Here is a 27,565-nt window from a genome sequence, read left to right as displayed (position 1 = left end):
CTAACAGTCCAGAAAGAGATGTTATTGAGAGAAGTCCTAATTATAAATCAGATAGCTGTGTATCTGTTTAAAGACTAACATACACCTAGCTTCACCAAAACACTTCTGAAAAAAACTACACATACCTATTTTGTTCAAGACATAATATGAAAATTAAAATAATTCCTCTACTTTAAAAAAAAGCGTGACTCCTAAGAAAGGTTCATAGCATCTCATTAACAAAGCAAAAATGTTAACCTGAAATGGTTCATCTATTTTGGTTTTCAGTTACAAATAAAAAGTCACTAACAATTTATTATAATAATTCTATAAACAATTGGAAACATTATTATCAGAAAAAAAATTTTGTCAGTGGAAAACAATCACTGATTCAATGAGCATTTGATCATTTTATTAACAAAATATGGGCAAGAATTACATCCCTCTCTGGTGAAACTTTTCAAATAATTTTATGTGGAGGGCCTTGAGACGTATCAATTACAAAACATTTTTTTAAACGAAAACATTTTTTAAATGTACAAATACAAACCAGTACTTTATACAAGCTACAAAGTTTGTCAATCAATGTAAAAAATAATTTGTTTCAACTGAATATAAGGCATGTTCAGTTTCTGTAATTTTGCAGAATTATTTTTTTTGCTTTGTTGGAGACTTTTCTCTTCGCCGGTCCTGATTTTTCTTTGATTCTCTGGATTGTTCAGAGTATCGGCTAGATTTTTCCCATCGTCTCTCAGCACCATTCTGATACCTATCTTCATCACTTCTAGAGGCTGAATGTTTTTTATCCTTTTCTCTTGACTTGGACCTATCCTTTCTTCTAAAATTCTCACTGTCCTTATTTCTGTATTTGTGCTCATTTTCAGAGAAAGAATTTCTTCTCTCTCCTCTTTTCTTTCTGGGGTCCCCAAGATTATGTTCCAAATCCATGTACATTTCTTGGTCTCTGTCCTTCATGGCTCTGCTGTAGCTGTTTCGCTCAGAAGGAAGCCCTCTGTCTGAAGTGTACTTTGTTACGGGATCTTTTGAATCTCTGTCTCTGGGTTTCTCTGCCCTCCTTTCTCTCTCGGTCCTCGTTTCCTGGTGCCGTTGCTCTGGTCTCCTTTCTTCTTGTTTCCTATCATTCATGTGTTGTTTCCTCATCAATTTATTTACTTCTTTCCTTCTGTGTTTCCCTTGCCCCTTCTTTCTTACATCTTTATCTGCATGTGTAAAATGAAATATAGTTAGCTTTCATTTTAGTCTTAATTTCACAACTGAAAAATCACACTTATTGATGCATTATAGGTTTACTAATTCAGACAAACTGGATGCAGAGCCAAATCGATTGAATGCAAAGTCTGATGACAGGACATTATACAAATAGTGTAATTTTTAAGAATATACAATATATTAACTGAAGTACTGCTTTGACCCTTAACTCAAAAGAGTAAACAGGAACTTTAAGTAAACTATAGCAAATGTAAAAGTTTTAATGAAATGACTAAAGTGGTACATTTCCACTCACAAATTTTATCCAAAACATAAATTCTAGCCCACATGCATTATGTCATATGAAATATTATGTCAGATCTCGTACATAATTAAAATGCAATGATCATACATGCCAGCAACATCACTTCCTAAGAGGTGGGCTGAGCGGGATGACTGGGTTTGTGTAATGATATGAATATGTATTTTTCAAATGAAAACCTCTGCCTACAGAAATGATAGTTCTGCTATCAGAGAAGTACTAACTGTACTAGCAAAGAGAAGCTATATTGAGATATAATCACAGGCTTTATGAGAGCCACAAAGGCTTGATTTCTGAGAAAACTCTTCTAAGAAGGCCTTGAAACTTTTAATTTTATTGATATGATCACAAATATAAGTATTAATTACAATGAAATATCTTACCATTTTAAGCTATAAAACACATTCAATCACAATATCTGTGTTATTTAGTTTGGGTACATAATCAAGGGTACTGAGATGACCACAGTTTCTGTCAAGTTCATATGAATACATACAAAAAGAAGGAAATATGGTGGAAAGTTGCCTACCCTTGTCCTACCTCCACCCAAACGTCAGTGTACCAGCCTCTGTTTCTCCTGCCAAATGCCTACGCCGGCACAGTCAGTTGGTTTGCCACTAAGGACCTATTTCTCTGGTTCCTATCAAGCAGCTCAGCTGAGCTGCAGCTACCCAAGCAGAAACCATCTGGCTCCGTGCAGAATCGACGTCTCTCTGACCCTGGCGTATGCCACTCTTGGTGCTTCTTGACACTAAAACCTGAGCCCTATAATAATATGCACTCTTCTCTCTCTTTGGTGTTTGCTTTAAAATTTTCTAATTTGGGGTAAGTTCATATTGCTTTTATGCTATTTAATATTTTACTGATAAAACTGAAAGCTCTCTACTGAAACAGTATGATGAGGCAAATTAATTCTGAATCAGCAAGCTTCCTTATTGCAGCAGTTCATGCTGTGTTATCATCTGTTCTCAAAACAGATACCATGAAATAACAAATTCTTTAGAGGTGAATGGTAAATGAACAATGTTAGTGTATTTCAGTTCAAGAATAAAATTTCCTGTGAGCAAATGGAATCTTGCTCTAATAATATAAAACACTGAAAGTCCCCTAATTCTGCATGCCACTTAGTATGTAAAACACTTTGAAGTGAAACAAGCATGTAAAGACTAGCCTTCCAACCTACTAATAAGGCTGTGGGGAAAAGTGCTGCCTCTCTGAAATACGCATTAAAAGATACAAGAAATGACATGCATTTTGGACAATCAGAGTATCTCTTATTCAAACTAAGATACTATGATGAAAGAAGCAGAATTGGCCCTGGGGAAAACAACATAGACCTTTTCAGAAAATGGCATATTTGAAAAAATCCTTTACTATAGCACTTCCCCTTCCCAAGGAGGACAGAGAAAATTGTGAAAGACTAGTAATGCTGCTGAAAACAACTAGAAATGCCAGATAAAATTTTAACATCTTCTCTTGAAAGGAACTAAAGATCTGGAGCAACTTAAGATGCTATAAGGAAGTGCTCAAAAAAAGGGATGGGAGTATGTCAAAAGAACACTGGAGTCAACTTGAAGGAACTCCTAATTGCCAAAGTTGAAATGATCGGAACAAGAAAATAAATGATAGCATTGGACTTTAACCCATAGAATAAGATAAATATTCATGAGTCCACATTGATATAAATATATAGTTGAATTAATAAATAAATGGAGGAGGGCACAACTCTTTCTTACAGGAGAAATTCAATTACCAAATGTGGAAAAAAAGAGACAAACAAGAAAACCACCATTTGGCAAACACTACAGTAGTAAGTGTTGCAGATAAGATCCACAGATGGATGTGAAAATAGAAGACCGAAAGTTAGAGGAGAAAGAGGAGATTTGCATAGTACTGAATTATCTCCCTACAAGATATTAATTTATAAAGAAAAACAGTTTCCATGAAAAAACCCAATAGATACCACCTTAACCAAGTGGTCAAACTTAATGTCACCAATATCAGTATTATCAACTCCTCAATAAGGCACAGTAAGAACAACATATCGTTTCTATGGTATTCTGGCCAAAAATGAATAACCTCATTCTAATCATGAGAAAACATCAGACAGATCTCCATACTGCGGGACATTCTGCAGAATAAGTGACCAGAGGACTTAAAAAGGGTCAAAGCCATTCAAAACAAGGAAAGCCTGAGAAGAACTACCACAGGTTGTAGAAGATTAAAGAGAAATACAATTAAAGGCAAGGAGGGCCCTGGAAAAAGAAAAAGAACATTAGTGGGAAAACTAGTGAAATTCAAATAAGACCTGTTGTTTGGTGAATAGTATTTTCCTGATGTTAATCTCCTGGTTTTGATAAGTGAACTACAGTTATGGAAGATGCTAACATTAGGGGAAGTTGGGTGAAGACTATATGGAAATTCTCTGTACTATTTTTGCAACTTTCTTATAAGTCAAAAATTAGTTCAAGATAAAAACTAAAAAATAAAGACACCAGAGAGCTGGCAAAAAAAAATGAGGACTAGAAGGGCCAAGACTCAAGAGAAGGCAGAACCACAGAGAGGTAAGGTAATGTCACTTTCTCCCTGCGAGTATCTGCTGATTCAGGGCTGCTGCTGAGGGACATAGACCAGCAGAGCTCTGGCAGCCTTGCAGGGCTCGAGAGATAAGAACAGGACTAGTTACTTGCAATACATACATGTGACAAAAGATACATATCTGAAATACATAAAGGCACTTACAAATCAACAGAAAAGCCAACTTAATGAAAAGGGGGGGAGGAGGCAAAAATTCTGAACAGCCACTTAACAAAAAGAAAATATCCAAATGGCAGATAATACAGAAAACGATGCTCAACTTCACTACTGATCAAGGAAATGAAAATTAAAGCCGCAATGCAGTACCATTACACACCCACCAAAATGGCTAAAATGAAAAAGACAGTCAGTTAAAGCGTTAGTGAAGATGGGAGCTATGGGAACTCTCATACATGGCTGGTGGGAGTGTAAACTAGAATAACCACTTGGAAGGCTGTTTGGGAGTATCTACACACACCCTACAGCCCAGTGATTTCCACCTCTAGGTACATATCCAACAGAAATGTGCATATATATATATATATATATGTATGTCGCCAAAAGATATGTACGAGAGCATTCATGGCAACACTACTTATAAATTTAAATTTCCGCTGAGTAAAAAGGACAAATGTTAAATATACTGTGGAATATCTGCATAGTGAAAAACTATACAGCAATGAGAATGAATGAACTATAATTAAATGCAATAGTATGGACGTACCTCACAAACATAAAGTTGAAAGATAAACCAAACATAAAGAAGTTCATAATATATAATTCTAAAGTTTAAAGCAGGCAAAACTAATTTACAGAATTACAAATCAGAACAGGAGCTGCCATGAGGCAGTGGATGGGAGGAGTGGTAGTAAGTACAAGAGGGAAAAAGGAAGATTTCTGGGGTACTGGTCGTCCTTGTTCTGGGTCCTGGCTACACGGATGTGGTCTGTTTATGAAAATTTATACAGCTGTTCACTTAAAATGTGTGCACTGAATGTGTGGTATGTGTCAATTACTAATATAAAGCTTCACTATTAAAAGTAAAAAATTAAATTTTCTTTAAAATATAACCATCAGGAAAGCTCCTGTAAAGCAGATTACAGACATTATGAATGGCATTTCAGTCAGCACTCAAATAAATATTTGCCAATGGAATATCTTCATTTCGTTGAAGAGGATTCCAAAAGATAATCTTAGCATTATAAATGCTGAATTCAGTATAGACTGCAACAGTGATAGATGATCATTTATATTAACTGTGGTTTTTAAACAACTGAACTCTAAAATAAATAAGCAATCAAATTATTCTCTTCCCTTGTAAACACCACCAGCAATACACTTGTTAGAAAAGAGCACGATCAACTATACATCAGTTTCAGTACCTGAGGCTGAGCTCTGACTACTGGCGGATGAAGAAGCGCTTTCTCCACTAGAAGACTCTGAACTGCTGTCGCTGCTGTCCGAATCAGAGGCAGAGGAGTCAGACTCAGAGGAGGAGGGCTCAGGGGAGGAAGAGGAGGCGGAGGATTTATTTGGCTCAACATCTGGTTTTTGTGCCACGATGACCTTTGGTATATTTTTGAGATGCTCACGCAATTCATCCCTAATAAGAAACATAATCTCTGTTAGATTCTGCCTTGAAGGCAACTGTGAAATAATTCTGTAAATTGAATAAAATTCTGATAATAATTCTTACGTTAAACCTCCAAGACCTATAGAAGTAAAGAAGTTGATGGCAAATCGAGTGTTTCTTGGGTTATCTCGGGGTAATAATCCTTCAAAGAATGGCTGCAGAGTTCTAAAAAGGAAAAAGAAAAATGAACAAAAGAGGACAGATTGCTTAAATATAAAAAGGCAAAATCCTTATATAGTCATTTTTCAGATTTTCTATATATTAAATTAGTAAATGAAATACAAGCAAGTGATTTAAAAATCATTTATCTGGTCAGGCTGCATGCTATCTAAATGAGTAGGGTCAAGTCATAATTTACTAAAATTAATTTCTAGGGATTTCCCTGGCAGTCCAGTGGTTAGCAGTCAGTGCTTTCACTGTCATGGGCCCTGGTTGGGGAACTAAGATCCCACAAGCCATGAGGAGCAGTCAAAAAAAAAAAATTAAATTGATTTCTAGAATTATACAAGAGGAGGTTTTTAAAAAACTTTCTTATACACACACAACACTCAGAATAGATATACGTATATAACACATATAAACCTACATATACATATGTATATTTATTATATGTGAGTGTATGTACAGAAAAGTAAAAAACAAAACCAAACAAGCCTCCTCTGTTGTACATGCAAACACGCCTGTATACACAGCACTGTGGAAGGTGCTGGAGGAGGGGAAGAGCAGTCAACAAAAGAGAAATCAAGGATGAAGACTGTAGGAATCACTGTTTCTAGGCAGGGGGAAAAATAGAGAAACATTAACAATATAATGTGGTTTCGGACATGTGTTTTTTTTTTTTTTTTTTTTTGCGTTACGCGGGCCTCTCACTGTTGTGGCCTCTCCCGTTGCAGGGCACAGGCTCTGGACGCGCAGGCTCAGCGGCCATGGCTCACAGGCCCAGCCACTCCGCGGCATGTGGGATCTTCCCGGACGGGGGAACGAACCCGCGTCCCCTGCATCGGCAGGCAGACTCTCAACCACTGCGCCACCAGGGAAGCCCGGGACATGTGGTTTTGAGTGCTACATTCAATGCACTAAGCTGCAGAGTTAGGAAAAACCATTCTTCATAGGAAAAGGTAACTTAAAGTAAGAGGAACGATTAATACGAGTTTGCTGGATAGAACAAGAGAAGGAATTCCCAGCTCTGGAAACAGAGGTAAGGAGGCATGAATGAGCCGGACTTGCTTAACCAGCTGCGCAGCGTTGGTGCAGTGCAGCCGCAGTGCGGCTTGCTGGGGAGGGAGTACGTGAGCCTGGCAAAGTAGGTAAGGACCAATAAGTAAGTATACGAAGCTAAGAGAAGTGGATGGATCCGCCCAGAGCATGCAGAATCCAGGACAGACCTTTAGTGAAGACCGGAGAGGCAGGCTGAAGAGGAGAGAGAGGTTGGGGGGAGCAAGGCAGAATAAGAAAGTGAGCTCATGAGCAAGTGGTCAACGGTGTAAGTGAGACCACGAGGTCATGAGGCATGAGGACTGAGAAAGACTGCGGGACTCGGCAGGTGGTCACTGAAAAAAATCTGAAAGGATTTCAGGAGTGTGAATGGAGTAGAAGCCAATGTGCATGGCAATGGGCAATCAGAATACTAGGAAGTAAGGAAGCTGGGACAGGGATTCCATAATAGTCCTGGAACAAAGCCCTAGTTCAGTGTAATAATTTCAACAGTTACAGGACTGATATTCACTGGTATATGTTCACAATCATCCACTGATAATAAAAAAATTATCATTCTTTGGCTCAATATTAGGGTAAAAATGAAAATAAAACTACAAATACTCATTACTGGGAAACTCCAGTGAGCATGCAAAAAAAATTTTGTATGTTCTAACTAAACTAAAAGAGGCGTTAATTCTGCATTTTCTCTACCTGAACTAATCGATCGTTAAAAGTTTCACGTTGTCCTGTGCCACACAGAGCATCAGTCAGAACAGTGTAACGGATAGAGAATGTCCTAAGGACTTAACTTGTATTTTTACAACTAAAGGTGAACTTACGGCTGCTAAAGTAGGGGAAAATCTCCGAGGGCAGTAAGAATAAAGAGTGCTTAATAATAAACTTACTCATCCTTTAATCTTCCATTAAGTTTAGGAAGACCCATATATTCACACAGTTCTTGGAAAAATATTTTCACAAAAATTCTACTGGATGATGTAGTGGTTTCTTCACTCAGTTTTATGCATTCAAGAACCTGAAAATTAAAATTAGAAAACGACAATTTTATCTTGGTGTTCAAAAGATGAGACAAAGTGACCAATATCTGTAACTTATAGTGTCCCTTGAAATCAATGATTTGCTCTCATCTGCAGTTAGAATTATCTCTAAATATCTTCCCTTATGCTGATACGCATTATTACTTGGGAAAGTTTAAGACTGCTTCTCTATACAAATTTCCAAAATGTTAAGATGCTACAGAAAGAGAGTTCATTCTCTTTCCTGAGTAATGTGCTTTTTATAGCAGGAAGGAATATTGTCTTGAGCATATAATGCTAAGATTATTAGCTCCTAAAACTCACTCATCAAAATATGGGTGTAGGAGGGTTTGGGGCAAAATGCCACTTAAAGCATCAAGCTACAGTTTTGTCCAGGACTAGAGTACACAAGACGAGTAAAGACGAAGAGTGATGGCTTGTTCTGAATAGTTAAGATTGGGCTTACTGAAGCTCACAGAGAGAAATTTTAGGGTAAATAAAAATAAAAAGCCACCTCCAGTTTTTTAGGGATGTGTTCCAGGAGCTCACTTATTTCAATTGTTTAAAACTTTGATTTCATTTTCCCAGAGAAGGGAGTAAAAACAAAGTAAAAGTTATGATTAGCCTGCTGGGTTAGCTTATAAATGCCTATTAAAGTAGCTGGACACACTTAGTACTTAAAATATTACAAAACTCTATCCAACATTTATAAGCTCAATGATGCTGCTTCATTCCACCACTGGGTTGTGGTATTCTACAATATGATTCTCTTTTTTCTTCCATCTTGGATATAATTTCTTTCCGATTTTTCAGTTCCTTCAGCCTAACCTACTACTTTGTATTTTGCATTATTACCTTGGGCATCTTACCTCTTCTGTTTTATGGTACTAAGCTTCTTGAAAGCAGGGACCATATACAATTCATTTTGGATGCCCAGTGTCTCTTTCTGGGCACAGAGTTGGTGACTAAACAAATGGCTGTTGAATGAACAGTAATTGTACAATTAAGTGCCAGCTTAATGAATGCAGTTCAAATTCCAACCCAGTGTACATTTCCCCATCGAGAGTATCTTTCCTTGTTCTAACTATGACTACAGAACTTCCTCCCTATCACTTACCCAACTTCAATGCCTGCTAAGAAAAATACATCTTGCCAGAACAGTCATTTCTCTTATGTCCTTACCAGAGGAACTATTGACAGTTACTCCGTCAGGAAACAGGCAGTAACTCAGAGGCTCATATGCCACCAGACTATTGGTGTATGTGAATATGAGTGTGCACACACGTGTGTACACAGAGAAGATGAAAATCTACATTTTCTCTGAAAACACTCCTAGCCATCACTATCAGAAAGAACTGTAATGTTTGGACTGTTAATATCATCCAGGATGGTATTTCTTACACTCACACATTATTTACTTAGCTTTTCTTTTTTTAATTAATTAATCAATTGATTTATTTTTGGCTGCATTGGGTCTTCGTTCTTGTGTGCGGGCTTTCTCTAGTTGTGGCGAGCGGGGGCTACTCTTCATTGCGGTGCGCGGGCTTCTCACTGAGGTGGCTTCTTTTGTTGCGGAGCATGGACTCTAGGCGTGCGGGCTTCAGCAGTTGTGGCGTGTGGGCTCAATAGCTGTGGAGCACAGGCTTGATTGCTCAGCAGCATGTGGGACCTTCCTAGACCAGGGATCGAACCTGTGTCCCCTGCATTGGCAGGCGGATTCTTAACCACTGCAACACCAGGGGAGTCCCTATTTAGTTTTTTGATCCCATGTTATATGAACACAACCTCAAAGACTGCCATTATAGTAAAAGTTTGCTCCACATTTCTTTTTTTTTTTTTTTTTGCGGTACGCGGGCCTCTCACTGTTGTGGCCTCTCCCGTTGCGGAGCACAGGCTCCGGACGCGCAGGCTCAGCGGCCATGGCTCATGGGCTTAGCCGCTCTGCGGCATGTGGGATCTTCCTGGACCGGGGCACGAAGAACCCGTGTCCCCTGCATCGGCAGGCGGACTCTCAACCACTGCGCCACCAGGGAAGCCCTCAACATTTCATTTTAAAGTACATTTCCTACATAGGAAAAGTATGGCTATGCTATACTTAATATCTATTTCATAATAACAGGGGATTAGGCAACAAGTACAAATATTGACCTATCTACTTACGCTCCATGGAAGTGAATCGGTGTATAAGAGGTGAGCAAACATCTTAGCAACATTTCTCAATTTGTTTGTTTCCAAGCGATGGATGGTATCATATTGTTCTTTGAATATACTTTCAAAGGATTCCATGTATTCTTTTTTTAGCATGCAAAATCGCTAATAAATTAAAAATAAAAATGTCAATACCATTATGAGCATATTAAATACTAATTTTATTCAATCAAAAGTTAATAAATATTTGTATATCATATCACTCAATCTTCTTGTGCTGTATAATGGGATGCTCAAAAAAGAAGTTAATATATATCACCCCTATCTACCTGGGATTTATATGCTAAAACAAAGTTATACATGTAGCTGACCACAGACACACACATTTGTATAAGATAAATATACTTCTCTGTGGGTTGAGTTTGGACTCAAAAAATTATTTTAGCTCATGCTTTATTTGTGCTGCCTGAGCATGTACTTGACTTCAGAAACTGCTGTGAAATTTTGAAAAGACAGCATTTAACTGTCCTCTTTGGGAAATTTTACAAAGCATGTGGAATTTCTCAAAGTTCTGGAAGAGTAATACGTAATATTAAGGCACTACAAAAATGAAGTGGGAAAGGAGGAAGCTGCAGAGTGGGAAACCTGTGGAAGGGAAGAACAATTTGCTTTCAGCAAAGATATGTTATTAGGCCAGGCAACAAAGCAGACACATTAATTCGCAATACTCATGTTAAGAATTACCCTTGTGATTTCATCAAAATCCAACAAGAAAAATGAGGTTGGAACTCACCCCAGCTAATAAGCCAAAAAATTTCTCATATGTCCTTTGTTGGGCACAGCAGTCAAGTATCATGTTGCACAGTTCTTTCTATTTGGAGAACAATTACATTAATGATTCAAAACACAGTGAATCCATGCTATATGATAATTTATCAATATGATAGAGACAGCCTGAATTTTTAAATAAGGTTTTAAAAACACAAAACTCTGTGAACTTTAGTTGTGAAGACAAAACAAAAAATTCAATCTATTCAAGCCTATAGGTTTTTAAAGTCTTCTGTTTGCCTGACAGAAATTCCATAGTCATTTATGCTAATTAGATTGATTATAAAATTCTAAATTCATATAAGTATGAACCACTTCATGAAAACCTAGTATAGGAAACAGATACATCAAAAAGAGACTGAATATACTGTATTCTAAAAAGATTCTACACAGAAGTCTTTTAAATATAGATCACCAATATGACATATAACAATTCAGTTATACATCTTCCAAAGATTTAAACCCAATTATGAAGGAATATATTTTGTTAGTATGGAGAAGGCAGAACATGGTGAGTCTTTACAGAAGCTACATGGGCACAGCTTCAATGTTAATGTAAATGACCCTCTGGCTGATAAAGAAGAAAATATATTTAAAAGAGCAACAACAAAAAAAGACCTTTGTGGCTAAGTTTTTTAGCCTCAAAATAAATGTTATACATATAGATCTGTCAATAGATGAATCTCTATAAATAGATGGAATCATTTCATAACTGCTATAATAACACACTGTCCAATCAGTTATTTATGGGCCTTGAAAACTCCTTTGTGAAAATTCTGTTGAACTAAGAAATGCAAGAATAAATCCAGGATCAGGAAATACCATCATCACAAATGACTTATAACAAATAAATATTATTTACTAATTCCTGAAATAACCTTAATGAAATATGTGTTGATTATAGAAATTTCATAAGGAAGAAACTCAGGAAATGTGGACAAATCAATGGAGACAAAATGAAAAAAGGCATAACCCTACCCCTAACCCTGAGCACTGCTGTAGAATTAACTAAATATATTTCTCAACAAAACATTTCTTATCAGAAAGTTTAAAATTAGTTTTTTTAAATACAGTAACTGCAATGTGTTTGCTTTCCATAAACAGAAACCAAGCCTATAAAATATAATATATACATTTCAGTTCATTTTTACTTTTATTTAATTTTACCTTTATATCTTCAATTAAGAATTTTGACACTTTTTCACTTGATAACATTTTGTAACATTTTGTCACTTGATATAATAATTACTAAGATACAACCTAAGCAATTATTGTAAATTATTTTAAAAATGAGGTTAATATGCATTTACTGCAAATATCTATGTGCAAGAGGAAGCAAGGGGACCCTGAAGAAGCACAGAACAGACACTCTAAAACTGTGCTGTCCAGTATGGTAGGCCCTAGCAACACATAGCTATTTAAATTTAAATTGCTTAACATTACATCAAATTTTAGTTTCTCAGTCACACTTTAAGTACTCAAAAGCGACACGTGACGAGTATAGTGGCCACTGTACTAAACAGTGCAGAATATGAATATTTTCATCACTGCAGAAAGTTCTATTGGACAGTGCTGTTCTAGAAGCTGATAATTCACTTATAAAACTATCTACTCAAAGGCCTCCCTTCACAATATAAGATTATTTTTAGATGTAATTATATAACTAGATTATTATAATTTTTTAAAAAATTAGTCACGAGTTGCGTCAATTAAAATGTTTATAAATGTCTAAGTTCTGAAGAGATGTACTTGTCAAAATTTAATATAGTACTAAAAACTTAAATGAGGCTTTTCTGAGTTCTGCCATATAATGTTAATTTGATATATTAAAATACATTTTCAACTTCTTCTACCAACACTGTATTTTACAATAACCTAACAGGTAATCAGGTTTTAAACAATATAACATGGTAATATGCTGATAGCATTGCTAATAAAGTCAGCACTACCTGAAAAACAAATTACTTTCTTCCTTAGACTAAGTGCAATTACAACAGTTATTCCCTGTGGCATAAAATAATTAAATATTTTAACATTTTAATTAAATATCATAGTGATTTTAGAAGAGTCTTTTGAGTGCACGAAAATAGATGCACTAAGACACTCTTCCAAATGTTATCAAAATATGTTGAAGTTAAGTTCTAGAACAACTATCCTCTGGATTAATATTAATAAAATTTATAATGACTTAATTGTATTCCTCAAATAATGTGACAAGATCATACTATAACTTCAGTTTCAATTATAATTTTAAAGGTTAATTCACTAATTTATTCCCTTCCAATGACAACACATCAAGTGAACCATAATACAAATAGGTACACTATTATTAATATACCAATAAACTATAAGAGGGAAAAAATAATTTTTTAAATTTGAAAAGAATAATCTCGTTTCAAAATTCCATACCATGGCATTTCAAGAACTAATCTATATTCTTGAACAAAGGCTGGGAAACTTTTTCTGTAAAAAGCCAGACAGTAGGGCTTCTCTGGTGGTGCAGTGGTTGAGAGTCCGCCTGCCGATGCAGGGGACATGGGTTCGTGCCCCGGTCCGGGAAAATCCCACATGCCGCGGAGCGGCTAGGCCCGTGAGCCATGGCCGCTGAGCCTGCATGTCCAGAGCCTGTGCTCTGCAACGGGAGAGGCCACAACAGTGAGAGGACCGCGTACCGCCAAAAAAAAAAAAAGGCCAGACAGTAAATATTTTAGGCTTTAGTGGCCATATAGTCTCTGTTGCAACTAGTCAATTCTGCTGCTATAGGGCAAAAGCAGCCATACACAATACATCAACCAATGGGCACAGCTGCACTCCAATAAAACTTTATTTACAAAAATGGGCAGTGAGCTTGGGCCACAGTGTGCCCATCCCTGTAACAGAACATATTTAAAGCCTTAAGACAAAGGACTTCCACTTAACGTTAACTTAGCTCAGATAGTCAAGAAGATCTTTTAGAAGAACTAGAAACCAAACAGCCTAGTAGAGCTGATACATTCACTCTGCACCTGTCTACTACATGTAAAGGAAGGTGTGAAAAACAAAACCTTGAAAGCCTTGGCTCAGGTTCCAAGGATCTAAAATCCAGATGGACAGGGAATAATATACATAAGAATACAACTAGAAAACAACACCCATCTAGTCTTTATTATCCTTGGTATTAGGGTTCTATGATGCTTTGAATACTGACGTTTACTAACTAGTTATAAGACTAATGGGCTAAGAGGGGGCTAAAATGTACTTTATGGCCAGCTGAATCCCTGACACCTTGCAGAGTGCCTGACATACAATATATGCTGAATACATTTTGTTAAATGAATTAATGCATGAAAAAAATGGTACAGGTTCTTCTGTATGCAATTAAAGTAATGTAACAACATGTATGGTGATCTTCACAACTTCTATGACAAAAGAATGTTTTAGTGCATAAAGTAGACGAACCAGGTAATTCATTAGAGAACAAACTTCCTATTGTATTTAAGCCACCATTTGATTTATAGGCAACCACTCAGAAATTTGTGTAAAGTGTGGTGGTTCAGAGAGACTTCCTCCTTTTCCCAAAGCCAAATCAAACAGCCAATTTAAGTCACTGGAATGAGTAGCATATATGAAGCACCTCGGAACTCCTAAGTTTTGAGTTACTTTAAAATTTTAGAAAACCTACATTTAAAAAAATGAGTATTCAGTACTGAGTTACTGTTTCAATTCATGAAACCTATTAACTGTCTTAACCATTTTTATAACCAGTATATATTTCCTAATAGAAAAAAAAGTATTAACTTACTGTTTGACCCTCAGGAAACTCCATTTTCAGCAATTTGTGAGCACACTCTTCAAAATCTAAACTGTAGAGATAAAATGGTCACAATAATTAGGTTAAAAACCTGCAGCATATTTAAACTGTAGCACTCTTTCATATATAAAAATCTTACTTTAATAATTGTTTTAAATATTTTTTTACTATAATTTCATATTACTGTATTGTATATATAAAAAAGACATAGTTCTTAACTCTGCAAGGAATGAAGCACTGATACATACTACAGTATAAAATGGATGGACTTTGACGTATGCTAAGTGAAAGAAGTCAGACATAAAGACCACGTACAGTATAATTCCATTTATATACAATGTCCAGAATGTGCAAATCCATAGACACAGAAAGCAAGCAAATTTTTATTACACTGCTAAATATTTCCACTTCTCCTGATCCAAGTCAGGAAGAGGTAAAAGATGTTCCAGGAGCCCAGCATGACATCCAGTGCTTAATCACCACCTTTACAAGTTATCTTGATTCATACCCAAACACAGGGCTTCTATTGTACATTATATAAAAACTAAGTATAAAAACAGTATATAGCCAAAATCATTTACAAAGAAAAAACTGTTTTTATACAACACATATAAATTACATGAAAAATATCTTCAATATGCTTCACTTAAGAGAATTATCAAACTCAGTGTGAACTTGATTCAGGAATAATGCTAATATCTTTTGATAACAGCAGTGTAAAATAATCACCCACTGAAATATAATTATGAATTTAGTTTTATACTTCATCTCTATTCCTCAGCTTCTGTTACTGATTGGGTTTCATAACCACAAAAGGGGTAATAATTCAAGATGGTAGAATGGAATTTCAAAAAAACTAAAAAGAAAAAAAGAAAGCTATCAAGAAAGAGCTTTCACAACAGATAATATTAAACAATATCTAGCCCTAAGATTAAAATAGTTGACTGGAGTTGATAAATTTCAATAATATAGCAATACCAAAAAGTATTTTAAAAGATGTGATATTTTCTAGCTTTTATTCAAAAAAAAAAAAAAAAGAATTAGTACTCAGGAAGAAAATCCTGTAATTTCTGAAAAACAAGTCAAGTAGGTCATGGAAATTTTTACAACTTTCCTTTTATCTAGTAAGTGAAGAATAAGGGAGAAGGTATGACAGTCTATTTCCCTTGTTCCTGTTTTACTTTAGAAGTATTTGGTGACTACTTACCATGACTGTTTTGAAGCTGCACTAAATGTAAATATTAAATGAATTAAATTTGCTTGATATTTTAAACCAAATGAATTCCAGGTTTAACACAAATTAATAGTGACTGAGGGAAGGGGAAAGAAAAAAGACTTTACATGATGCCAGTTTTCAAGCCGTGCTTACAAATGGTTTGTTGATGTCTCCAATTTAAGAAACTTCAAATTGTTGAGGACATTAAAGTCCCACCTCCCTCTGATGCTACAGCTTCAACATCACTTAAAAGCAAGAACAACCAGGAAAGTCTAATTTTTAATAGCAAAGCTAGTTGTGTTGTTTTATGTTTCCATAAATAAAAGAAGACTGCTTAAGGAGCCAGAACATTAAGATCAGAGTACTGTTGAGGTCAGTCAACAAGTCTAAAAGGAAAGAAAGTAAAAAAATAAAATCCCCAAAGAGTTCAGTTGCCAGAACTTGGTTTTGTTCAGAAGATTTCCAAAAGTGAACAGTTTATATAAATAATCCAACCTCCTCTCAAGATAACCACTGGTGTTATGTTAATGTATTATTTCTAGAATCTGCCTTCCTATTTGTATACTTAAGATAATGCTACCAGCATGGTATTATATAGTCTATATTATTAGTTTTTATCCCCACCTAACAATAAATCAGACCACTTGCCTACATCAGTACCAATGCTCCATTAACCTAATTTTCAATGGTGGTATAAATTGAACATTTTGATTATTCATACTGGGCAATAAGATTCTCTCTCTCTCTCTCCCCCTCTCTTTTTGCTTTGAACAATTCTGTGTATAATTCTCTATCAATATGTATTTCTTTAAGAAACAATGAAAAAGAAGGGTCAAATGGCAATCAAACTAAGCCACTGATTCATACTGCCAAAAGGCTTTCTATAAAGAATGCACCAATTTAAATTTCCACCAGTAATCTTTCTGTGTATCTAACTGAACTCATCATTACTACTAAGTACTGTTGCTTTAAAAAGATAAAGTAAACCACTTTAGCTGTTTTAATGACCAACATTACTTATTCATCTAGAATAATATTTGTTTCATAACTTTTTTACATTTTATAATCCCATTACATGAGTCTCCCAACCAAGTCCTTTAAACACCTTTTTATCAAAGTTGTGTTTACTTCCTAAAATTATTTTTACTAGGCATTTAGGGGCTGAGACTCTTAACAAATAACACATAAGACAGTACTTATTGTACTGTTACTAGAATTGGTGCCGCTATATAATAGTGGCTGTCACTTGTCTAATGTTTTAGTTTTTCAAATCTTTTTGTGTGGTTCAGAGGTTATCAAGGTTAGATCGCTTAAAAAACAAAGTTTCTTTTAAATAATAATTCAAAGAGCTCCACTGTGACTCTTCAAAGTTAGTGTTAATAGCAATATTAAAGCAGTGAATCTGCTCTTTACAACTGATTACTATTGAATTTCTAAAAAAAAGGACAAACAAATAAAAGGTCAAACTCTAAGAATAGCTACTTAAAACAAAAATTTCTCACTTTTAAGTTTGTATAAAAAAACATTTAATAGGTTTTCCTTTCATGTGAAAGGCAAAGAAACATGTAAGGGTAAAGCAAAAAAATTTCTTAGCAATGTTTTGCTGTTTAACATTTCTCTTTTTGAAGACGAATCTAAGCCAAAAAGTTTTCAGACAGACTGAAAACAAGACGACTCCTACTTATGAATCATTTTTGCTATTACATCATACTAAATGGAAATATACAAAACCTAGTAACAAAACAAAACAGAGAAAATATTCCTTCTCCGCTGTAAAATATACACGGTGCCCACTAAATCAATAGGCTGATTACCATTCGAAACAACAGATGTACTAAGCATTTAATATTTTCATTTATTTCTCTTTAAAACCAAAGTCACTGCCTTCAAAGGGAATAGGTTGTTTTCATGACATCATAGTAGTTCTTGCTTAACATTACTTCAAAGGGTCCTTAAAACCTTCCTAATTCCTACTTCCGTTCATATTCATTTCAATTTGCACAACAAGTGTCCAAACGTCATCATAACAGTGTTTCTCTGCTTAGAGCCAGAGTTAGAAACCAAATAAAAAAAAATAAAACATTAAACTTCCACTACACAATTAAACACTGTGCTAACTCTGTAATGTAGAATTGTTTTCAGGTTATTAGTGATATTTAAACATAAGAAATGACATAGCTTTAAAAAGAAAAACATTTAATTACGCAACAGGTAAGTAAAGGCAATTTGCTCTTGAAGTGAAGAACCAACAGTAGGAATCTATTAACTGGGGCTTGGGATGGGGGTAGAGGCAAGTAGTTTGAGACTCCCTGCAACAGTATCTAGTTTTCTGTTAACAGATTCTATAAATCCCATCTGCTTGCCCATCCCCTGTCAAAAATAAGGATGAACTGATCTACAGTACCTTACCTTGACTGAATAGCAAGATAAATTGTACGACGAAATGAGACTAGATTAATTTCTGTTTTGTCATGAATAGTCACCGTTTGTCCTGAAATTAAACATAACAAAATTATAAAACTACACAAATGTGAACTGAAAATGTATCCCTGTATAATATTTTCATAATCTATTTAGAATCTATGAGTTTAATAATAATAACACTCTCTTCTACAGTATAAGTTAGTATTTACAGAATTCAAAGTAACTATTTCTAGTCTTTTGCCATATCTTAGAGTATTTTAATAAGTTTATTCACCTCAAAGAAGTCCAGAACCAAGCCAGGAAAACTATTTTTGTTTCTGTGTCACCTGCTCATTTAGACATTATAGAGGCTGCACTCATGCTGTTGTTTGGTAAAACATTATTTCCATATTTACAAACCATTACCTTGATAATTTGAAAGAACTGTAACTTATGGGTAGAAATTCAGTTTCAGAGAACACTGGATCATCATGACAGGTTTAATGGGTCCAACAGTAATATGAATATTTGTTAAAATTTTCTCTTACCTAATGCATGAAAACTTTCCTTATAAACATTTAATAGTTTTTATTTGAATAGTATTTTCACATTAAAACAAAGAAATGCTAAAGTTAAATAAATGTAGTACATGGTTAGGAGATGTTTTAAATGAGGAAGACATTGGAAAAAATCAAACTCATTTTTATAAACTATGTTGTAGAAGAGCTACTATACTCTAAGACAGAACATTACGCCCTAAAAGGGAAAGATATACTTTTAATATTTTCAAATATGTAACGTAAGTAAATATTGACCAGTGTATGTTCTGATGTTTTAACTGAGACTTAACCAAAGTAAAGTTCTGAGCTTATTTTCCTGTGAAATAATATAATCAAAGCTGAAGAGGAAGAACATCATGCCTGCTTCTGTTCAAATATAGCTTTGGGCCTCTCCACTCTATTTTTCCAACATAAAGAGCAAATATCTAGTCACTCTCATCTGTTACATTCATGTCAGGGTAACATAAATCACATGCCCTCAACATGAATGTACCCTTTTCAGAGTTTATAATCAAAGTCATAAAATGTCAAGTTAAAATTATGTTGATATTAAAAAATGAATTTCCTTGTTTAATACTTTCCGAGCAGGGTCTTCCAACCTTGCCAATACTGATACTTTGCTGTGGGGGGCAGTCTTATGACTCACAGGATGTTTCACAGCATCTCCACCCTTCACCCATTAGATGCCAGCAGCATCGCTTGCAACCCTCCACAGGTTAAGAGCCACTGTTTTAGAGGAGTACAGCAGATTACCTTGGGAGTATTTTACAGTTTCATTTGAATAAGCTATACTTTTACCTTCTTCATCTTCTTCTCCCTCTTCCTCCTCTTCTTCCTCCTCCTCTTCACTACTCCCAGCATCTTGGTCTGTGTTTGAGTCACTATCTCCTTCATCAAGAATTTCTAAAAGAAAAAAGTAGGTTTAGAAAATATGAATGAGCAAGGGATATAAATGCATCTCATTCCAAGAAGATAATTCTCAGTTCACTGCAACCCACAGTGGTGTAACAGTTTATCAACCAGTGAAAATGATCACACAGGCCGTATGTTATTGCTTGAGTGTTCAGAGAGCATTGTAACTAATTTGACTAGAGAAAGCCATATGTGTAATTCTTCTGCCAGATAGAAAGTGGCCATAAAACAAGCAAGGGATGAGAAGAACAAAGAAAAAGCAGATGAAGGTTTTCCAAAAGAGCAAGAGCACTGGAACAATAAATTAGGAAGAGAAGTTAGCATATCGGAGTCAAAATATTATTAGTTCATCATCAGAAAGAAGATAATTTATCATAAGAAGCTAAGGCTAGCTATAGAAAACAAGAATTTAGGCTAAGAATGTTTTTTGAAAGACAAAGAAGGGAGAAGAAAAAATTGTGTAATTTAGCATTCACTTTACATAAATAGTGGTGAGATTTTTATTAAAATATATACTTATTAAATAGAACATTACAATCCATAGACTTTGCATATGTACAATAGAAATGGAAGTTTAAAGGCCTTTAAGAAAAACTGGTAAGATGAGCACTTCATTGGAATATCATTTCTTAAAATACATGTCACATTAAGAACTGGGCGAAAACAGTGATGTAAATAAGAGACTACATAAGGCCTGTCATCATGTTAATAGTAATAAAATGACAAAAACGAGAATCGTATTTTGCCCAATGGTATGTGCTCTATCTGTCTGACAAAGATTTTACAAACCTAGACAACAATTCACTTTTGCATTTTTATTATAATCAGATAGGACTTAATATAGTTTGGGGGTCAACTAAGTTTTAGGAAAATTCTAATTTCCTTTTATTTAACCAAGTAATATATATCAGGAGCCACGTGTAATACTTAATGTTAGCAGAGAACTTCCTGCTGTGAGAAACAAATCATTTTACAAAAATGGAGAGTTGTCATTCAGCCCTTAGCTGGCACACAAGTCTCCTTGAGAATACTTCTAACAAATTGTGACTTCAAGAAATGATCTTAAGTGTCTAGTTTATTATGACATAATGTGGCTTAGACAGACCTTTAAAAGAGGAAACTGTTTAGTATTCAATAGTAGGAAGACAGGCACTCCTGCTGTTTTCCCAAATGCTGTAAGACCTAAAACACAAGTACACCTGGGTCACTCTAAGGTGCTAATTACTAAAGCTGTGCCCACTTCCTGCTGCAGCCAATTTTTAATGCCAACTCTAGAACATTTTCTGAAAGAATTAAGGTCAAATGGATTGTCTAGTCATTAACATCATCCTCTCCTTATCTCTTCACTTTAAGATCTACTTACTGAAATCACTTAGGCCATGACAACTGGATTTTATTAACTGAATAAAGCAGTGGTTTCCAAGCATGGTCTGTGAGTCCTGGGGGGAATCACTGAGACTTGTCAGGTAGTCTGTGAGGTCAAACTATTTTCATAATAATACCAAGATATTATCTGCCTTTTCACTGTGCTGACATCTGAAATGATGATGCAAAAGCAAGAAGGGTTAAAACTTGCTGCATCTTGAGCAAAATCAAGGTATTGAACTGCACTAGCAGTCATTGTACTCTTTACTGCCACACTATTGAGGTAGGGGGAAAAACACACACACACACACACACAGTTTCATTTAAGAATGCCCTTGAAGAAAAAATATAAAATTATTAATTTTGTTAAATCTTAGCCCTTGAGTCTTGGCATTTATAATAGTCTGAGTAAGAAAATATGGAGTTTATATATAGCACTTCTGTTAAAGACAAATGTACAACGGTGGTGGCTATCTCAAGGAAAAGCACTTGTGTGACTGAGTTGCAAGATGAATTAGCCATATTTTTCATTTTTACTTGAAAGAATGGCAGACAAACTAGAGTTGTTAGGTATTTACCAGACATTTTCTCAAATATAAACAAAGTGAGACTATCATTTCAAGGCAAATGAACACAGGTATTGTCAGGTATCTGCCACCATGATCAAATTAAGAATTTTCAAGAGGAAATTAGAATTTTGGAAAACTTGTATCCATCCCTGTGAGCTTGACAGCTTCCCAATACTTAGACTTTTCTGATAAGATAGGTGGTAATATGAATAAATGTGATTTCTTGACATTGTATTAATGTGTCAATTTAATTTTGAAAATGTTAACAAGTTAATACTTGGAAGATGTGAATAATTCAGTGAATCAGTATTTTCCAAATGACCAATGCAACATGTTATGAAATCACGCATGAGTAAAAGATCCATTCAAAGTGACAGGCCAATGGATTTTAATGTTAACAAAGTATGAAAATTTGTGGATATTGTTTCAGGTTTCACAATGCAATTAAATCATTAAGAAGCTACTAAATATTAATTGGAATAGTATTAAACAGAAATATACACAATTATAATTCTGAAAAGGCTATTAAAATACTCCTCCCTTTCCAACGACGTATCTGTGGTTAGGCTAAATTTCCATCATATATTTCAATCAAAACAACCTACTGCAACAGACTGAAATCAGAAACAATACGAGAATCCAACTGTTTCCTATTAGGCCAAACATTAAACTGCACAAAATATATAAAACATGCTATTCTTTTTCTTAAATTTCTTTTTGTAGTTATTTCCATAAAAACATGTAACATGCAAATATGTACTATGTTTATTATTATTTCGAAATCATCTAATATTTTTTATGTTATCAGTTTTAATTTCTAATAAGTAAATGTCAATAGATACAACTCACATAAACAAAAGCTCTTTGGAGTCCTCAACAATTTTGAAGAGTGTAAAGGGATCTTGAGACCACAGAGTTTAAGAAATGTAATAAAGAAAAGTACAACTTTCTTGGCCAACTGCCAAGAGCCCAAAGAAATGGATGGGGAATTTCCAAGTTCAAAAAAAAAAAAAATAATAAACAAAACCATACCAGGTATAATAAGAATTCCACAAAATCATTTGCCGTCTTTTAGGGAGACAGTAGAAAAAGAAGTTCATAAGAAAAGAAGAAAATGGGTTTAAGGGGTTTCTCCATGTTTGAAAACTAAATTTATTAGAGAAAAAGGAATCTGGCTGTTGCAGTGAAACCCCCCCTATGAAAACAGCAACTAAAGAGAGAAACATATTTGCTGTACCAGATTTTTAGGATAACGTATAAAATTGGAAGCTTCTTACACCTTTACCCTTCATCATTTCACTTCTAAGCATGACTAAAGCATAGAACGCAGCAATGACAAGACTTCTACGTCTCTGCTCTCTCTTCCTAGGAGCTTTCAGAGCTGCAAGTATTTGTCAGGTAAAATCACAACTCAAGGTAAAAAAACCGATGAAATTATTATATAATTATAATATATAAAATAATATATATAATTATGTAACAGAATATAATAGAATGATATAAGTAGCTCTGGATATTAGCTTTAGAAGAAAAATAATGACACACATGAAAAAAAAAACAAAAAAAACCCCCAGTACCAGTGTCTAAATACATGCTCTGTGGCAATATAAAACACTGTGTTTTATTTATCCTTACACAAACAAGTAACATTACATCAAACAAGCAATTTGTTCTAGGTGACTAAGCTAGTAATGGCAAAAACAAAATACAAACCAGTATCTGTACAAAGTTAGTGCTTATAATATACTAATGATGTACAAATGATAAAATAATCAATTTATCCATTTATTAAGTATATTAAATACCAATACCATATCTAGGACTGTGACTGATTTTATCAGAAAAATATCAACCTGCCCTCAACAAATAATGAAGTATAGAACTTTATAATAAAGTACAGCACTGAATTGAATATTAAATTGGGTGGCAATTTAAGTTAAATAAAGGCCATTGGTAATACATGAATATTTCTTAAGAGGGATGAAGCTTAAGAGCTGCATAATTAAATAGAAAGAGGAAAGGGAAAATTAAATAATTTAGAATGAACTAATACCATGGATAAGCACTAGAGAGAAAAATAATGCATGGGCAAACAGTGAAGAGAATGGCTTCACAGAGCAAATATTTCAAAAGGTGGCGGTCAGTGATCTATACCATTCTATCAGTACTATATAATTACATAAATTGCTTCTACTCATCCAAAGGAAATTATTTTGTAAAATTCTACATACCCTTCTTAATAGCTTTGTACTTCTCTTCATTCTCCATAAAATTAGGATCCATCTTGAAAACATCTCAAAAAAAAATTAAAAGTTAAGTTAGTGTTTATTTTCTGTATTTACATTTGTTTGTACTCCACTTCCCAACGCCCACCCCTGACTTACTAAGAACATCTTCTGGATTATAGTCATCTTCCAGAGGGAGCATATGGGTGAACTGATCATCTTCTTCCACTAAGTCAAGTCCTTCTAGAACAACAGGGTGGTCCTTGAATCCATCCTTCCTTACAGCAAACATCACTTCAATCATATACTGAACTCTTTTGTCAATTTCAGACTCATGGAGAATGTTTCGAAGACGTTCAAATATAGCTAAAGTTAAGCCGAAAGAAAATAAACTAAGCAATACATATTACAATACTCAAATAAAAGCTCAATATCAAACCAAGGATATATACTTACCATTGATTCCTCTTGGTGACACTTGTGTTAATTTGAGACCACATTCCTTAAGAAAACCAATAGCTACTTCAACACTATCATCTGTTGGTCTTTCCAGGAGCAAAGTGAGCATTTCTAAGCATAAAACTTCATGAGCCTTGAACAGAATGAAGACACATAGAATAGAGAAAATGCTTTTACATATATTAATCTACTACTGACGGTCATTTTAAAAATTAGTAAATCTAGCTTTTGCAGTGATAATATTGTACAGATGATGAGCAAAGATTTATAATGTACATAAACGTACTCCAAATATGGGATACAATTTTTCTTTCACTTCCATTATGCATCTGTTAAGAATTTTCTGAAGATTTTTCCAAAAGTCTTAATTTACTACACTGAATACAATTATATGATTTATCTCCAGAAGAAATATTCTTCTTATACTCTCTATATAGGAAATATATATTAGCTATAGGAAATGCCATAATTAACCTCAAAATATAAGTTAAAAAGTCATTTACTAATTTTTAATCTGAGATATTTTCATAATTACTATATGAAGAACAGTAACATGATTCTTTTTATATCCTTCTCCATGACCACAACTCTATATCCATTTCCCAATTCATTCTCTCAGCAACTGTTAGCAAATAGTTCTTAAGTTACATGAATACTAATTTTCTCAGAAAATGTCTTTCCAGTAATTTATAGCATACAACAACAGTTTTGAATACTTCTATTTTTAATTAAATCAAACTCTACACTGGCCATGGTCAAAATTTAGAATTTTATAAACAATGCCAGGTAGAGAGGGAATAAAGGTCTACTGACAAGCTTTGTTGTAAAAGAAAATGGACTTAGGAAGCATGTTCAAAAGACCATATATATGCCTTTTTAAAACTAGACACTTATTTGAGATGGAGAGAAATAAAATCCAAATCTCAACACAGGAAAATATCCTCTTACATTTAGCACAACATCAAAATTACATACTGCTTTTATTTTGGAAAGGCAGGCGAGGTTGAAGTCTTACGTTAGGGACAGGAAAACATTGCCCAGTACCACAGTTTGGAAGATTTAAAATATTTATCATTTTAACTGGTTTATGTCAATGCCAAAAATATCTCCAATATAAGTGTAATATACATTCAAAAACTGAAACATAATATCTGTGCTGTTACAGATTATGAAATTAGGTTTACAGACATGTGAAATTAAGTTTCCATGGTCTTAAGTAGAAAATTATCACTGTAATAATATGACTAGGTTAAAATCTAAAAGGTTTCTTAAAGTGAATAGTGGAAAGAATTTCATATAGGAAAAAATTAAAATATTATTAAATGTTAGAGAAATAAGATTAAGTGTGACTTCAAAATTCTTCCTTATGTATAGATATAATTTTAAAAACAACAGTATATATCTGAAGGAAAACTGTGAGTATGAACAAGAGCAATTTTACTACTTTCACGTTTAAAATGGAGCTAAATCAAAACTCTCAAACAGTGAAAGAATACAAAATAAACACAAAAACTAAATAATAAAATGATAAATTTCTGCATTTAAAATAGATTAAAATTATTTAATCTACAATATTTTATAAACTGATTCTAAGAATATATGAATATATGCATATACTATGTAGTTTTATATATGAATATACACATATACTATGCAGTTGTGGGAAACAGCATTCTTTTTAAAGAATATCAGCTATTAGGTTTTCATGAACACTTAGGTACAGGGAAAAGAAGAAATAGCAACTTTTTAAATAAAAACACATTACACAGGCTTCCCTGGTGGCACAGTGGACAAGAATCCGCCTGCCAATGCAGGGGACACAGGTTCAATCCCTGGTCTGGGAAGATCCCACATGCCACGGAGCAACTAAGCCAGTGCACCACAACTACTGAGCCTGCGCTCTAGAGCCCGCGAGCCACAACTACTGAAGCCCGTGCTCCACAACAAGGCACTGCAGTTGAGAAGCCCACGCACCACAACGAAGAGTAGCCTGCACTTGCTGCAACTAGAGAAAGCCCCCATGCAGCAACAAAGACCCAATGCAGCCAAAAATAAATAAGTAAAAAAAAAAAAAAAAGAAAAACCCAACACATTACACTCTTTGAAGGAAAAATATGTAGTAACCATGTACAGTATTAAGAGTTAGATAAATTTGATAAAACACTTGTTCTGGGTTCCTCTTTATATTAAAAAATGCACTTATTATAGTTCTAAAATTAAAATATTCAACATACTTTTCCAAAGGACTATAAATCAAAACAAAGATGTCACTGAAGTGGCATCAAGCCTGTGGTCTAATGCCACTGAATGGAACCAAATTTTGAAATTAATTACGTACCACATTTTGGTTAATAAGATGTGCCACAAATTTTGAAGCTGTCAGACAAAGTGGCTGAAAAGAGAAAGTAGGGACAAAGTTAATCTATAAACTAAAACCAATTTTCATTTGTCTACAGAGTCTACAGTTCACTTACATACTCTCCTTAAAATATGTAACATGCAAGGTAATTTTAACTTGTAAGAAAGTTATAAAATAAAAACCAATACATATGAAAAGGTGCCATTTCTGGATCAACAGTTATAATTCAACAGTTAAAAGCCATCATTTTTGCTGCTCATTATCAGAGGCCAGGAATATTTACTAGAAAAAAGTTCTCATGAAACATGCAATTTTAAAAAGAATTTCTACATAGAAATCAACATTGCTCACTACAGTTGATACTGGTTTATTAGTCTGCCATGTGTAGCAGTCTACTTACAAGTCCATTATATATACCTTATCATTTCTCCGATAGCCTTTTCGAAAATTAAGAATTAACCTTTTGAGGATTAATTCTCCAATTTGTGGAAATTTTGAGTTGATAATTGCCACTAATGCTGCATAAACATGGGTGAAGATTGGAGAAGCACTCTGTGCTTGCAAAACAGATCTGGATAGCAGGCCTCTGATTAAAAGAGAAAAGAAAGGGAGTCAATAATAATCACCAGTTTAATTAGAAGGAAAAAAAACTCAGTTAAAATCCAGCTATACTACTCCTCTGTAAATCATCATAAAAGCTAAATCAGAACTAAATTTTCACCGCTCTTATTTAGGGGAAGAGTTTATCTTACTAATCAATAAAAACTGGTTTTGAGGAAA

The 27,565-nt window shown here is 34.4% G+C and overlaps 1 protein-coding gene across 1 annotated transcript in view; it reads right to left on the bottom strand.

Moving 5' to 3' along the window:
- Positions 1-374: 374 nt before the first annotated feature.
- The window catches only part of CWC22 (CWC22 spliceosome associated protein homolog), a 62,505-nt gene continuing 35,314 nt past the window's right edge, over positions 375-27,565 (bottom strand). The window contains exons 7-20 of the mRNA XM_029225766.1: positions 27,203-27,371; positions 26,765-26,818; positions 24,424-24,559; positions 24,127-24,333; positions 23,974-24,036; positions 19,695-19,799; positions 18,343-18,424; positions 14,709-14,769; positions 10,893-10,970; positions 10,112-10,264; positions 7,823-7,950; positions 5,784-5,885; positions 5,470-5,690; positions 375-1,199 (exon numbers count right to left, since the gene is read on the bottom strand). Of these exons, the coding sequence (XP_029081599.1) occupies positions 628-1,199; positions 5,470-5,690; positions 5,784-5,885; positions 7,823-7,950; positions 10,112-10,264; positions 10,893-10,970; positions 14,709-14,769; positions 18,343-18,424; positions 19,695-19,799; positions 23,974-24,036; positions 24,127-24,333; positions 24,424-24,559; positions 26,765-26,818; positions 27,203-27,371 (2,131 nt within the window). The 3' untranslated portion in view covers positions 375-627. The remainder of the gene's footprint in view (positions 1,200-5,469; positions 5,691-5,783; positions 5,886-7,822; positions 7,951-10,111; positions 10,265-10,892; positions 10,971-14,708; positions 14,770-18,342; positions 18,425-19,694; positions 19,800-23,973; positions 24,037-24,126; positions 24,334-24,423; positions 24,560-26,764; positions 26,819-27,202; positions 27,372-27,565) is intronic.

The sequence above is a fragment of the Monodon monoceros genome, unplaced genomic scaffold (genome assembly GCF_005190385.1).
Source record: "Monodon monoceros isolate NGI ecotype Baffin Bay Population unplaced genomic scaffold, NGI_Narwhal_1 Super_Scaffold_16, whole genome shotgun sequence".
Classification (NCBI taxonomy): domain Eukaryota; kingdom Metazoa; phylum Chordata; class Mammalia; order Artiodactyla; family Monodontidae; genus Monodon; species Monodon monoceros.
Note: the sequence above shows the minus strand (reverse complement) of the source record. Positions and strands in the feature narration are given on the sequence as shown.